The sequence below is a fragment of the Miscanthus floridulus genome, chromosome 16 (genome assembly GCF_019320115.1).
Source record: "Miscanthus floridulus cultivar M001 chromosome 16, ASM1932011v1, whole genome shotgun sequence".
In the NCBI taxonomy this organism is placed as follows: domain Eukaryota; kingdom Viridiplantae; phylum Streptophyta; class Magnoliopsida; order Poales; family Poaceae; genus Miscanthus; species Miscanthus floridulus.
This window is the reverse complement of record NC_089595.1, coordinates 101,863,613-101,879,135: the sequence shown is the minus strand read 5'-3', so window position 1 is coordinate 101,879,135 and position 15,523 is coordinate 101,863,613. Positions and strand designations below refer to the sequence as shown.

Here is a 15,523-nt window from a genome sequence, read left to right as displayed (position 1 = left end):
CCTTTCCTTTCTCGCTCCCAGCGATGGCACACCACCTATGGCAAGCCGCCGGTCCTCCACGCCCATATGGCAGGCGACCAAATCATCGCGCCCTGCTTCCCTTTCATCTACGTAGTGCCCACCACCTACAAAACCTGAACCGAGCGCCTCCCTTCTCTCCTTTTCTCCGTTCGCTGCTCTAGTCGCCACCGCCGGCGCAATTCATTGTACCAGCGCCCTAAGCCTCGACGCCGGCACCACACGGAGCTTCGTCATGACCCAACGCTCGGATTCATCCTCACCTGCGCCGTGTTTCTCTCTCCAACCGTCGCCGTCATCGACCGAAGTCGTCGGAGCCTCCCCGGACGCCGCAACCACCTCAATCCGACTCACGGTGAGCTCCCGAACCTCCTCATCCCCTTCTTGTCTCGGTTAGCGCTCTAGAACACTGTATCTGCAAGCTCTCGATGCCGCCAGCAATGGCGCCGCCATGGGATCCACACTCCGGCGCGTTCCCCGCCCATGTTTTGCATTCCATCGTGTTTGCCAGCGACTGTAGACTGATTAGGTATGTTCGGCTTTGATCGGGGAGGTCCAGAGCGTCGTACCAGCGTTCGTCGCCGTGGTTGCCTCGCCACCAGCCATGGCGGGCTCACCGGTGGGACTGTGCAGCCGACGGAGGATCTCTCTCGAGTCCCTCACCACCAGATCTTGCATGGACGACTGCGATTAGATGTACCGGTTCGGATCATAACCGGTCCACCGTGGACCCATGGACCCGGCCCACGGTGCCGCGTCAGCGTGTCCACCGCTCACGCGTGGCGCACCGCGCCAACCAGCGGCCGCCACGTGTTGGCCTGGTCAGCAGCCGCAGTTAGCCCTTGGTCAAGCCATGCATGTTTTGCATATTAGTCCCTGTAGTTTTCAGTAATTAACCCACAGTCCAGATCAATTCAAAAGAAATACAATTTAGTCCTATTTTTATTCGTTTAGGTCCCTGTAGTTTCCAAAAATAGTACACGCAGTCCAATAAACATGTAAATTCATATTTTTATTGTTTTAATTCAAAAATAAGTTCATTTTATTTATAGAAATGCCATTGCACCTTATTTTATGCGTAACTTTTACGTTTTAAGTCTGATTTGACCCATTCAAATTGCGTTAGGACCATATTTACGTTTTATACGTGTTTATACTACTATTAGGCATGTTTTTAATATCTAAAATTCATGGGTAGATTTAATCTATTATTTAACTAAAGTAAAACTTGTTTAAATCATAACTTATTAATTTTAACTCCAAAATAGTCCGTTCCAGTTGCGTTGGTTTCATAACAACATGACCTACGCATTAGTATTGATGTTTTCTATGTCAAAATCTCTAGAATTTCATGGGTTTAAATCCCAACTTGAATAATAATTATGTCACTAGATTTATAAATAAAATGTAATAAATTCCACTTTGATTTTTAAACCAAATATAAGTTTGACTTAATTCAACTTAAGTATTTTCTCTAAAATATCTTATACATGTTTTATATAATTATTAAAATAAATGATGTCTATGGTTTTGTTTTTAAAGTAAATCTTTCGGTAGTTGTATCTTTTCAACCGTAGCTCCGATTAGTGTGCCTCTCATGACTATGTGTTCGTAGCGATGCGTAGAATCATATTTCAAACTCTTTTACTTATTTTTCTATGATCGGTGTACTATTCTGATATAGATGCAATTGTATGCTATGCATGTATGTGTATGGATGTTTGTGTGGTGTTCTACGATTACGTCCAGTCGGTGAGATATCTGTGGTGGTCAAGAAGAAGAAGAAGAACGTTGAAGATTAAAGCTTACCGAAGGATCAGTGTTTAAGGCAAGTATAGCATGGGACCATCCTTGTTACCTATTCACCTTTACTCAATTAATTCACATTGCATGTATCTACCTTGGCAACTGTAGTAATTTCCTTAGCTATTTGATATCCTAGATTCCTTGATACCTTTGGGTTATTGCATTAGGTAGTTTTTGCTAGTGCTTAACCAAACCCATGATCTTGTAACTTGATTAATGGTGTATGCAATAAACATTAAAACATGACTTTTTAGCAACATGAAAATAGGGGGCTGGAGTGTTTAGCTATTTTCTAAATGCTTTAGATTCCTCTCCCTAAGAACTTATCTGTAAGTGATCATCCAGGACTTACAGTACAGTTGTGAGGGCTATATGGCTCTGGCTTTAGCTTAGTACGGAGACCTTTTTTAGCTTATTAGTTGTTACCTTTATGGCGCAAGAGGGGGCACTAGTTGGTATGTTTCCTTACCTACTAGGTGTGTGTACCGTGTCACGTGCCCACGCGTGCCACTCCTAGAAGGGGGCCACATACGGCTAGACAGCTAAAACCTTAGCGACCCTAACTTGTTAGATGAACCTTTGAAAGGCTTCATAGTGAACCCTGCCGATCTTCCTTGGTAGTGGTTCAAGGGGCTGATCACCCTCGGCGGAGGGGTAAATCATGATTCACAGTGAAAGTGTACAACCTCTGCAGAGTGTAAAACTGTTATAACAGTAGTGCTCATGGACACGAGCAGCCTTGGAACCCTTATGGAATAGAGATGATCACTAATGATTAAATTGTTTATACTATTCATTAATCATGTTTACCTGATCATGTGTTTATGGGCTTATGATAAATTTGTTGCTACTCAATTGTTTAAAAAGATGACCTAATAAAAGCTAATCATAGTAAACCAGTGTCAACCTTTTTGAGCCTCATGATCCCCATATTATTTTGCTGAGTACGAGATATACTTACGCTTGCTTTACTTTTCTCTACTTTGGATAAAAATCCTGGATGGATACCAGATTGCTAGTCTAGAGGAGTTAGGCTTGTGGTCAACCAGTCAGTCGTCCCTGTGGATTTGGAGTCTTCGCCTGAAGGTCGGAGTTGTCTTTCTACTGTCTATACTCTGAGGTTATATTCCTTATACTAATACATTATGTAATAAGTATTGTCTTTTGATATTACCTTTATTTGTAGCTATATGTGAGATTTGACTTTCTAGGCTCACATATAGTGTGTATCTAGTTTTGTCCTTAAAACCGGGTGCAATAGAAGACAAGGTCATGTCAACCTTCTCGTTCTATCCTAACCTCAAACCATGCCCACAGAATCTCCATCGAGGGGAGGCCAGTGGGCCACCTGGGCCAGTCTCTAGAACGACCCGGGCATCTGTCGGGACGTGGGTTAAGGAGTAGTGGAATGCCACATGAGGGCTATGCCGACCCCATCATGAACGACAGACCCGGATTCCACTCGAACATGCCGGTTAGCGAGCTCACCAAGCACGTCGCTCGAGCCATCGAGGCAAGCAACGTTAGCTCAGCCCCTCCGGTTGCGAAGACCGCGGACAGGGTAATGAACGGAACTAGACCAACCCCTGCCAAAACCCAACGGGGCTCGGGGGATCAGGTCGCCCGACATCGACTCGGGAAATCAACTGACCGCGCAGGTCACGAGCGGGACAAACACGTGCGAATACCCTGAACCACAGTCTGCGGCCCTAGGAAAAAGAGTACCAAGTTGCTCAGCCTCCAACCGACTCACCAGTCGGACGCAGGCTCGAGGGCTACACCCGTGAGTGCGCTCGTGCGCGCTCACTGTCAAAACGAAGAATTCCCCTGCTGCCAAGACAAAAAAAACCCAGACAATTCTACCCGAATCACCTAGGGGCTCAGGGGCTACACCCGCGAGTGCGCTCGCGTGCACCCGCCGTCAAGACAAAAATCCCCAGACGATTCTACCCAAATCGCCCACAGGCTCGGGGGCTCATGTCGGGTTCATAAACTCGGGGTCCCTCATGGACCGGCTTCCTAGCAAAAGCTCGGTACAGCAGACGATGTTGCGAACGACGTGCAACTCCTAGGCCGTCCCAAAAACCTAACGACATGCCAGAAGGGTGATTCAGTCTCCGACCGAAAGGCCTAGCCAAAAAAGGACCGATGCTCACCTCCGACTCCGGCTCGCCTCTAAGATCGGAAGGCCCGGCCAAGAAAGGACGACGCTCGCTTCTGACTCCGTCCTACCTCTTCGACCGGAAGCTCCGACCAAGGAGGAACCACGCTCGCTTCCGACTCCAGCCTGCCTCTCCGACCGGAAGATCCGGCCAACGAGGAACCACGCTCGCTTCTGACTTCGGCCCGCCTCTCCGACCGGAAGGCCTGGCCAAAAGAGGACCGGCGCTCGCCTCCGACTCTGGCCCGCCTCTCCGTCCGATAGGCCTGGCCGAGAAGGGACGACGCTCGCCTCTGACTCTGACTCGCTTCTCTAACCAGTAGTACATCGAACCTCTGCTTATAGCTCTTCTCCGACCGGGAGGACGGAGCTGACTGGGAAACGACTGACCGGGGACGCCCGCTCGGTGAAGACCCAGGAAAAGGACAGAGCAAGTAAGACAGGGCGCTACAGTCAACCGCAATATCAAGGGTCGTACCCTGCACACCTACGGGACAATACTATCAGGTCGTGTCAAGAGGATGCACCGCAACCTTCCAGACGTGTTAGAACATGAACAATGTTGTGGGCACCGATATTTATCCTACAGTATGGTAGCCGCCGATATCTGCCATACCAGAAGAAGACAATGGAACCTACCACATGCATCTGAACATCAACAGTGTCATGGGCGCCGACAAACCGTCTTGTACCCGATGACGTGGGCAACAAGACTAGGCGGCACACACACATTCTTTCTCTCACACCCTCTCTTGTAAAGCCATCCCCTTCATCTATAAAAGGGGATGCGCTCTCTCTAAAAGCGATCGATCGATTAACGAACGATTCAACCACCGAGATCGATTCACGAACGATTCCAACAGAGCACACGCTCAAATACTTAGCGCACGTAGGAGCTCCCGTCTCTCTCGGCCCTTCGGTCTAGAGTCCGATCGAACCTCTTGCACCCTCCATCTTACTCCCTCTCGTTTGTAACCGCACAACAAACTTCGAGCACCTGGGCTCGGGAATAAAGTCATCGACCGACTCAAACTGGACGTAGGGCACGTTGCCTGAACCAATACAAACCCACGTCATTGAGTGCTAGGCCACATCCGATCACAACGTACGGCAAAACTATAAATATTTACGTGTTGGTCATTTTTCGCACCGACACCACCTCAAAGACGTATCTCTAATCATACATTACATGGACGTATCAATTCTATGTTATTGAATATGGTGTCTCCTTTGTACACAATTGGCATAGTGTCATTATCAAGGTTGTAGACTTCTTTGTCGATCATGCTCGTCTTCCCTCCTTGTTTGTCCATGGCCCAATGGTAGAGAAAGAGCACTCCCTTGCTGGCATCCAATCATATATGATGTACTGCATGATATAATTTGCCCTCATCCCTATGCTGCCTAGATCAATATACTTGAATGGAATTGACCCGATGTTGGCACAACGATTGGATTTAGTTGCAACTCTGCATAGGACTCAAGATCCATGGGCTATTGTTTTATGTCCGAACCATCGACCAGTGCGTGCATTCTATGTTTCTCTTCCTTTATCCTTTACTAATCAGGGTAGAGGTGGATAATAGAGAAACAACAATAAGCTTATAAGTTCCAAGCTACTTTTTTCATAATGGTAGTGGTTGGTGATAATTCATATTAATATAGTACTCTGTAATTTCTAAACCTTAAGAATTGACCTTTAGTTTTTTTTTTCCAAATACCAGTTTGGATCAGTTAGATTTAATTTGCTCTCTCCATCATATATAAGGTATTAAAGTATTCAAAATTTATATCAAACTAGCAAATATGCAGGTACGTTGCAACGGGACTACAATTTATTATGCTATCTGTAGGGACAAACATGGCTGCATAACCAAACCACGTATAGACAAAAACAGTCATGGTAAGACAGCTTGAAATGGCAACGCAGCGGCCATAATATATAGCACACTCGTGCAGTGTCACCGGCCACGCTAGACAGCCTGGACTGACGGCACACGGTGGCTCCACCGTGCAAACCTAGACCGCCGAGGCGTTCGTGCGGGCTCAACTCTTATTTCGGTATTATTTTCTTCTGAATCCAGGTGAGACTCGCGTGGTCTTTCATATCTTTCGGCACCACACGACCAAGGCACCAATCACATAACTGCAGTGACCTTCCCGTCTTAGTTCCTCTCTCCTTCCACCGCTGTTCTAGATCCTATCGCTAGTGAAGCTTGAGCGCAGCCGTGGCCGGGGATTAAAATTCCCTCTCTTTTTTCCTGTCTCACTGATAAGTCTCTGTCAGCTAGTGACGCGTGCAGCTCAGGTTCCTGCAACACAAGGGATGTTTTTCCTTTTTTTTTCTTTTTCGGTTCCTTGAAGATCTTGTACATTGTACTCCTCCTTTTTCAACTCGATCATCCACTCCAGTGGAACATTCTCTCTCTTCTCTCCTTCATCCGGCATCACGGTGGAGCTTTTAGACTGTCTCCAACGGTAAGAACGTAAACACGAGACTTATTCCAGGATTTGAGTCACGTACAGGAAAAGAGTCACGCACCCAAAACCTTCCTTCTCCAACAGCGAACCCAAAAGAAGACTCCTAGTTTCCTCCATCCGGTGCCGCTTGCTCCTCCGTCTTCGTCTTCCCCGCGGCCGGCCACTGAGCTGCGAGCTCCGGCGAGGCGCGTGGCCCCTTCGCGCGGACGAGCTCCGGAAGCGTCCCCGGCACGGACCCCTTCGTCCGCCGCCTCGCGAGGGCCACCACGGGCAAACACCACCGTGGCAACGCTGTCCCCTGCCGCGTCGTCTCGTCTTCCCCACCAGTCCACCCTTCCCCGTCCCCTAGCTCGATTCAGCTCGCGACTCAAAGCAGCAGCCCAAGCAGAAGGAAGAAAAGAGCAGCGACCGAGAAGAGAAGCGCCCTGCCGCCGCCGCCGCCGCCGCCGCTCGAGCTCATCCCGTCGCCAGACTTACCGATGGCCATGAGGCACAGGGAGTGGTCCTCTCCCACCTCCTCGCTGACCCCGTCCGCCAGCACCAGGTGACCGACCGCCTCATTGCCTTGCCCCCTCTCTCCCTGCTTGCTGGTACTGGTTTCCGAGATTTGAGGCCTCGCGGGCCCCCTTGAGTTTTGTCTGTTGCCAGTTCTCGTTCGTGCGAATTTGTTGGTACCGGTGCTCGCTGCTCGCTGCAGCTAGCTGCCGGGGTGGCGGAATCTCGCTCCTGATTCCTGATTGATTCATTCGGCGCAAAGGGAGGAATCTTCTAGCTTATTTTGATTTTGTTCTTATGTTGTTGCTTGGATATGTTGTCAGTTTAAAGGAGCTGCCGGGTGGTGGTGCGGCCTGGCGAGCCCGGAGGTGGGCGACGAGAGCGAGGGCGCGACGGATGCGAGCGCGGACACCGGTATGGTGCCCGTGCCGGTGGCGGCGACGATGGCCGGCTCGGCCTGCCGCTGCAGCCACTGCACGGTCTCGCCATCGGACTTGTTGGAGCTCCGCCTGCTGCCTCCGCTCCCCGGTCTGCGCCACCACCTGCAGCTGCTGCTGTTGCTCCTTCCCTCCGCCGCCCCCGTCCTGCTGCGGCGGCTGGTGAATTTGGATTCGCGCGAGCTGCCTCCATCCCCACCGCGAGCGGCACCTTCGAGATCCGGCTCCAGAGATTTGCGTCGTCTCTCTCGAGACGCTTATTTGCGTTTCGGTTCGGCTTGAATGCAAAATGTGTTCTCTGTTTGGATCATTTGTTGAAGCGTGTTTTTTTTTTACCTAAAACACTGTAAACGATCTATTTTGCGTTTGGGTTGTGTCGTTGGAGAGTCTTATCCCCACCGAAGCACGCGATGTGACAGCGGCGGGCAAGGCGGATCCGGTGAGAAACATGGTGGAGGATAGGTACGTTCTCAGTTGTGCGCACGAATTTAGACTCGGTCAAGTCCATGCAAGATCTAGGCACAAGTTTTCTCTTGACCCGAGGGGATGCGGCGCTTCTTCAATTCAGGCTCCAACATCCAGCCTCTCTTCAGGCTTCGTCGAATCCACAGAGGCAGGCACGCCTATGAAGCCTTAGATTGAAGCACACAGGATTTTTTATGTTTATTTATAAACTGGCACCCGACTCAAGGATAGAACTTTGTGTCCGGATAGAAGTCACCGACAAACGCTGCACACGATAGAGACGGATAAAAGCGGAGGTATTTTGGCAATAAAAAAGACGTATCTTGTGAATGCTCGGGTATTTCTGGCACATCTGACACCCGAGTGCCAGATTCCCTAAAAAATACTCGATTGCAACGAACACACGTACTCTCGATCGGCTCGCTGAATTTTGACTAAAATTAACTGAAAAACACTGTTACGACTGAATTGTGGTGGGAGAAAAATACTGTTCTGGCTAAAAAAAACAAGTCGAATAAATTGAATACGGGGTAAGTCGAACGGGGCAATAATAAAATGCCAAATCTCAGCCAAACACTCGATTCCTATAACTACTCGATCCAGCTCTAACAATGCAAATAAAACTTATAAAAATAATACAAAAATATTAAATAAATAAAACAAAAAAATAGCTAGATTATTTCTATGTAAGCTAAATTGAAAGATTTTCAAAGATGAACCAAATAAAACATAAAAAAATTAAAAAAATCAAATAAATGATCATATAAATATTGAGTAATTCTGACTATTTTCATTTACAAATAATTAATTTATATTAATTGAACACAAGTATAACAAGATGTAATATGTAACTATTACCCAACAACATGAGGCCCACGGAAGCCAAGGCAAGGGGCAAGGTAAGTGGCGTGTGGGCTCGGATGACCAGAGACATGGGACTCAGGGTCCCTGAATTTTTTACTTTTTAGTTTTTTTTAAAGTTTTTCACAAATAGACTATTGAAGGAAAGATTTCAGAATCTGGACCCTTAGCTCGGCACCATCGATGTTGGCGCCGAGCTAACACTTCTCGGCGCCAGCGTCCCTGGCGCCGAGCTCCTGGGCTCGACGCTGACGTGACGCTGATTTGGCAGACATCTCGGCGCCGTCGACTCTGGCGCCGAGCTTGGCATCTGGGCGTATGGCGCCGAGCGTAGGGTAAGCGCTGGCAGTGGCAGGACGCTAGGAGCGCTCGGGGCAGGCACGGCGGCGACCGCTCAGGAGCTAACAGTAGCAGTGACAGAGACATGGCAGCGAGCCCCGGACAGTCTCTCAGTCTGCTGCGCCTCTCAGTCTGATAGCGCTAGCTTCTCGCTCTGCCGCCGTCCCGTCCCATCATCTATCCATCCTCCAGTCGTCGTCCACTCGTCCTAGTCCCACACAGCACATAGGCACACACACAAGGCCGCACGTTGCACGCTCCTCCAAGCAGCAGCAGCCTAGCTCATCACGGCCGCATGCAGCAGAAGAGATGAAGAGAGAACCTTAGTTTTCCCGCGCATGCCTACAAATTATAAGGCTGCATGCAAGAATACAAATGAAAACTGTACTATGCTCCCCTGTTTCAAATTATTTGTCGTTTTTTGTTTTCGTACAATATTTGTATCTTCAAATATATTTATTAAAAAAACTAGATTCAATGATCTTTTCAAATGATACTAATTATGTACCATAAATATTAATATTTTAAATATATATTTTTGTCAAAGTTGTTTCTCGAAAAAGTGAAAACGACGAGATATCTTACAACGGAGAGAGTACCTCTTCCTCTCTACTCCGCCTCCATCATCTTTCTCTAGTCTAGTACTAGTAGAAGTACTCATCCTATCATCTATAGGCTCATGGCTCTCTCCCTCTCAAAGCTTTCACGCGTCATTGTACTTTTACTCTGTCAGAGAGAGAGAGAGAGCATACTAGGCCGGGGTGGATGAGCAGCTTCGAGGGACGACGGACGGACGGGTAACGTCGCTGTCCGTCAGTACTCACCCGTCTAGTCCTGCTGTGGAAGCCTGCAAGGCCAAAGGCCCGCGATGCAGGCATATGCAGCCCTCCTCGGCGCCCCGGGCAGCGAGTGGGGGCCCCGGCACCGGCATGCGTAGCGGGGTGGTTTGTCTCGCGGCGCTTGGACGGGAGCCGGATGTCCAATCTGAATGCGCGCTCGAGGCTGGACCAACCAAGGCCGTGTGTCACGCTGTCTACTCAGCATGCCCCGTGACCATGCGTGCAGCTACAATCGGCATTTTGCCTTTCCATCGTTGGGTCACGACGAGCGCTCCCCAGCGTCCTGTCACTGCCAGCGCTCACTCCATGCTCGGCGCCATACGTCCTGGCGTCAAGCTCGACGCTAGAGTAGACGGCGTCGAAATACCTGCCAAATCAGCGCCACGTCAACGTCGAGCCCAGGAGCTCGACATCAGAGACGCTGGCGCCGAGACGTGTTAGCTCGGCGCCAGCATCAATGGCGCCGAGCTAAGGATCTAGATTCTAAAACCTTTCCGTCATGGACGTATTTATGAAAAACTTAAAAAAGAGAGCTAAAAGTAAAAAATTCGGTTCGCGTGGGGCTGCTGGACTCTCGCAGGCGCAGGCATCAGTCGAAGCATGCCCGATTAACAGCTAGGGCCCACAAAATTGCAAAATAATTAAAAAAAAAGAAAATAACATGCATGCAGCGGTACATCGGACGGGAGAGAGAGCACCAGCGTGTGGATCGGATGGTGTCAAAATCGAGTGTTGGAGGCCACAGAAACACTCGAGCACGGCTTTTTCTAAAAACAATTGGAAGAAACTCGGACATAAAAACGGAAAAACGTAAACGGTAACTGAGTCGATCTCTTAGTTAAAGATTTTGTATGTCAGAAATTTTATCTTTTTATTATTAGATATAGATATATATTATAAGGTATTTTACTTCTATATGAATTAACTCTTCTAAAGCACCAATCACATACATACTTCTCTGTTCGTTTGGTTTATAAGCCGTATTTTTCATCCAACGAATAGTATTTTTCTCTCACAACAAATCAGTTAACAGTACTTTCAGTCATGGCTTATCAGTGAAGCGAACAGGACAACTATTAGTGTTTACCATCAAGTTCAAAATACGGTAAACTCAAGATCTCTCTACATAGTCAAACACAAGTTACATACGTCGTTTGTTCTACCCATAATCTATGTTAGAATCCCTAGAATACTTTGAATTTGAGGGAATATATTTCAACAGCGCTTCCCTTGAAATCTCTCACTTCTTCTATGGTTTCCAGCTCATGGGGGATTCCTATACATGCCGGCCACTTCCTAGCTAGCTTGCTAGACGACAAGGAAGCAAACAATAAACCGTTTAGATGCTGGATATTATTTATTTTTTTGCAAAAAAAAAAAGCAAAGACACGGTCACACGAAGGTGAGCTCTGGAAAGGAAAAGGAAAACGAAGAAGAGCTCTGGTTAACTGGTTTACTATAAAATCCTAGCCAAGCTCGTGAGAACAACACATCGTGCTTCATCGGTTAAGACCACCTTGCGAAGCACCCATGGCTTCTGCCAAAGAAAATGTTCCTCTGGCGCCGCCCCAACTGCTGCTACGACAAACCAGCAGCCCGCGTCCTCCGACACCGACACCGCTGTGGCCCAAGATGGCCAACGGCGCCACCGAGCCGCCGGTAAGCGGCGGCGTCAAGTGCACCTGTTTCCGCCTGCCCAGCCGCACCAAGAAGCCTCACCCGCCGCATCCGGCGCCGAAGCTACGCAGCGCCAGCAGCAGGAGCGCAGTGGCTCCGGACGTGTCGGCGGCGACGGCGTCCCAGTCCCAGCGGGTCACCTTCCGGGCGTCGGCGCCCCTCTCCACGAGGTGGCCGTCGTCACCGTCAGCCACCTCTGCCAGTGCCGCCGGCGCCACCGCCACCCCAGCTCCTGCTGGCAGCGGCGGGAGCGTCGTCGCGCCGAGGAGGGCGTCGTCGTCGTCGTCGGTGGCACCGACGACGATGAAAGCCGGCGCCGTGAGCACGTCGTCCTCGTCCTTCTCGCACTGGCGCTGCCGGTCGCTGTCGTCGTCCCGGGTCATGCCGCACGGCGAGCGCGCGTCCTTCTCTTTCGCCGTGTCGCCGGCGTCCGCGTCGTCCAGCTGCATGAGCACGCCAAACATACCGCAAGGGTGGCAGCAGAAGTAGCTGGCGTTCGTTCGATCGGCGCCTCAGCACCAAGCTCCGTGTGTTTTTGTGTGTACGCTCTATTTTGGTTAGTCTGTCTTCAAAAATGAGATGACGTGCGTCGTGCGTAGTGAGCTTTCCTTTCATATAGATAATATATGTATCGTTTTCATGAACCTATCATCAGGCTATCATCCTTCAAGTTGACTAGGTACGTCTTGCTCATTGCCTCTGTGTGAAAAGAAAATGAACTAGCGGGCCGGTCATATTATGTTTGGATGCATAGGCGGACTAATTGTTAGTCGGTTAGTCTGCTAATTTTTAGTCTACATTAGCTCTAGCCCATCCAAATATAAGGCTAATATATAAGTTAATTTTTCAGTTAACTCTAGCTAGCTAGTTTTTGCTATTTTTTTAATCTCAACTACTAAGTAAATCCTTCTACTAAAAAACCCTACTAAGTAAATCATAGCTGATTTAAAGCCGAAATTCACGGGAATTGTATAGGAATTTCACATGATTCAATTCATTTTTCACTCAAACATAGGAATGGGAAAATATCCCGCGTTGCAAAGAAGCCATAAGCATGCCCATAGTTGGTGTAATACTGTTTTCTATTTTTCTTTCGATGGAACTCGACAGTAACTTTCGTGATTTTTTTTAAATGTATCATGGGAGCAGCATTCTTCATATATCTTTTGTTTGACCTGGATCTAGATGCACGCACGCACAAAAGGGTGGTTCAATCTATCCATGATTCGATGTGATCTAACACGGACGCCTGCTCCTCTTTCGGTGTCAAACTACGAAGCTAAGGGGGTGTTTGGTAGAGCTTCACAAAGCTTTAGATTTTTTTAAAAAAAACATCTGCTCCCAATTTTTTAACCGAACGCTCCAGCTCTGCGGACTCCATATCTGTAAAAAAACTTGGATCTCCGAGATCCATCAAATCCATAGAGCACCCTCGATCAAGGGGTGCTCTAAAAACACTAATTTCGTGGAGTCAATAAAAATTACTCACCACTGCCACTTGTTACACAGATACTGGTTGGGTTTCTTCTTCTTTTCTCTCTCGCTGCCTTCGGTTTCTCATCGTGTGCGCTGCTCGCCGTGCTCATCACTCTTGCTTGTAGTCTCGGATGTCACAATAAAATCATCTTTAATAGTGGAAGTAGAACCATTAGAGGGATTTTCGTCAGAATTTCTATAAGTACCAATCATCATAGATTTAATTTTAGAAATAGCAGCTATCGCTATTGGAACTTCATTAGTGACATCACTTGTAATTATTGGAAACTCAGTGACACCAGGAATAGACACATTACTATCTGCGGTGGCAAAACTGCCCTGGTTTCTAGCTAAGTGGCCATGGCGCCCAAACTCCTGCTGAAGCATGGACATCCACCTTCTTAATAACATCATGATGATCTGCAGCAACAGCTTCTCAATCCCGGTCCATGCAATACCCTGAAAGCATATTTCATTCTAGTTTCCAAGCAGACCAAAGAACAACTAAGGGCAGCTCCAACAATCAACTTTTAAGCTAGTTCTAAACATTTTTATCATATTTTAATAGGAGAGAAAAGCTAGCTTTTGCACGTATTTCTAAGGTTACGCATGAGTATTATGTGGGGCTATCTATATATATATTGAAAACTAGAAGGATGCCCCGCGTATTGCTGCGGGACTTTCGTTGATATCAAAACTACATTTTGATTTTGATACGGTCAAAACTACATTTCGATTTCTATATACAAAGTTAGTAGTGTAGCCATGAGAAACTTAGACTAATGATAAAGTGCAAAGTGTAGACTTTAGAAACATTTAAAATTTATCAATTACAATTAGTTTTACACCAGGTGAACTTGAAAGGAGGTCGACTGGTAAAACACACAGGAAGAAATAAAAACTTAAAAATTAGGCCGGTTTGATTGTAGGTGCTAAATTTAGTCCTTCCTAAATGGTTTAGTCTCATTTAGTCACTCCAGAGTTACTAGAAAAGACTAAAGTCCTATTTAATCATAGTGTTTAGATAAAAAGTGGCTAAATAAAACTAAATGAGACTAGATTTAGAAGCTTCTAGCTCAACCAAACACCTCCTTACCTAATGTGGTGATCGGATGAACAGAACGTCTTAGTGCATGCCGCACGCTATAGTAAAAAGAATCAATGGTATGTCATAAAAATAATTATCATCAGTCAAGCTCATATGCAAGGATTCATATATCTAATTCAAACTTTAAGAAGCAGGATATATATAATATAACAAAGCTCATGAGAAAAGAAAAAGACTTCTAAAAGCTGTGATCCTACTGATTCCGAGATTCAATATATCCGCTTGGAACTCGTGAAGCGGTGAGGAGAGGAGATCCTCCAGGGCAGTCGAGGAGATGTACTGGGCTGGTGATTTGGCGTCAGCTCCTCCACGCTGCAAGCCGAGTCCAAGCGCTCAGCGGCAGTGGCAAGATGAAGGGCGGCGGCAACTGAGGCCAGTTTGTGCATCTGTCTGGCTTCGCTCCTTGCTGCTCTTATATGCACGGACCAGCTCGTGCATCCGACGGGGAAGGATACATAATGTGGCTTGCTCTCGATCCTAACCGCATGGAGTTGTTGAACCATCATGGAGTGCCCCTGCCCCCTGCCTGCCCCTGCTGACTGTTTATATAAGACCCATGGGATCGTCCAGTGTGAAGACGGAGGAGACAATCTTTAGCCTGTTCGCTGGTTGGTTTCAGCCAGCTCAAATTAGCCAGCCAACAGTGTTTTCCTCTCACAATAAACCAGCACCCCAAACCAGCCCAGAAACCACTTATCTTGAGGGAGTGGGAGATAAATAGTGCAGTTGTTTGTTTTATTGCTTGCATTGCCCATGGAATTCTGAAGAGGCATGCAAAACGGCAACGCCTGTTCCGCTGCAGGAATAGTGAAGGCACATGAACATTAAAGGGAGTGCACATGCAGCCTAGACGGATGTGGCCATCAATAGACTAGACGGACAGGTTTGGTTCCTAATATTCTGATGACGCGTTTCTTTTTTGCCATCTCCTGTTGAATAGTAAGATCCCAGGGTGGGAGTAGGGGGTGGAGGTGGATGCGTGGGCAGGAGGGAACCATGGTATGGAGGTCCGTGGATTAAGAAAAATTACTGATGGAGTTTTGTTTTATAAAAGTATAGAATATGATAGGATTATGTGCTAAAAGTTAGCCTACCAGAGAAATTAGCTTAACCATTGCAGATGCCTAAAAGAATTGTGTTAGCAATCCAGCGTCTTTTACTTACGAACCACAAACGGGCTACAGATTCAAAACACCGTATGACACCGAGGAAAACAGCACGTGCAGACAAAACACGTTTTTTTAGCCCGACGCCGAGTCGCTGCCAACCAACCCCACGCGACCTGCCAGATCGGAGCGCCAATAGACAGGCCGGCCGGCGAGCGTCCCACCCAAAAGTCCAAAGCCCCACCAGCCAGCCA

At 47.7% G+C, this 15,523-nt stretch overlaps 1 protein-coding gene across 1 annotated transcript; it reads left to right on the top strand.

Annotated features, from left to right (window-relative positions):
• Positions 1–11,432: 11,432 nt before the first annotated feature.
• Positions 11,433–12,097, top strand: LOC136512195 (endochitinase A1-like). Its single transcript, XM_066506175.1, has one exon. The coding sequence runs from the start codon at positions 11,433–11,435 to the stop codon at positions 12,066–12,068; it is 636 nt and encodes a 211-aa protein (XP_066362272.1). The 3' UTR covers positions 12,069–12,097.
• Positions 12,098–15,523: the final 3,426 nt, after the last annotated feature.

What these genes read in the sequence shown, in the direction of transcription:
- LOC136512195 (XM_066506175.1), top strand. Translation starts at nt 11,433, where the DNA reads ATGGCTTCTGCCAAAGAAAATGTTCCTCTGGCGCCGCCCCAACTGCTG.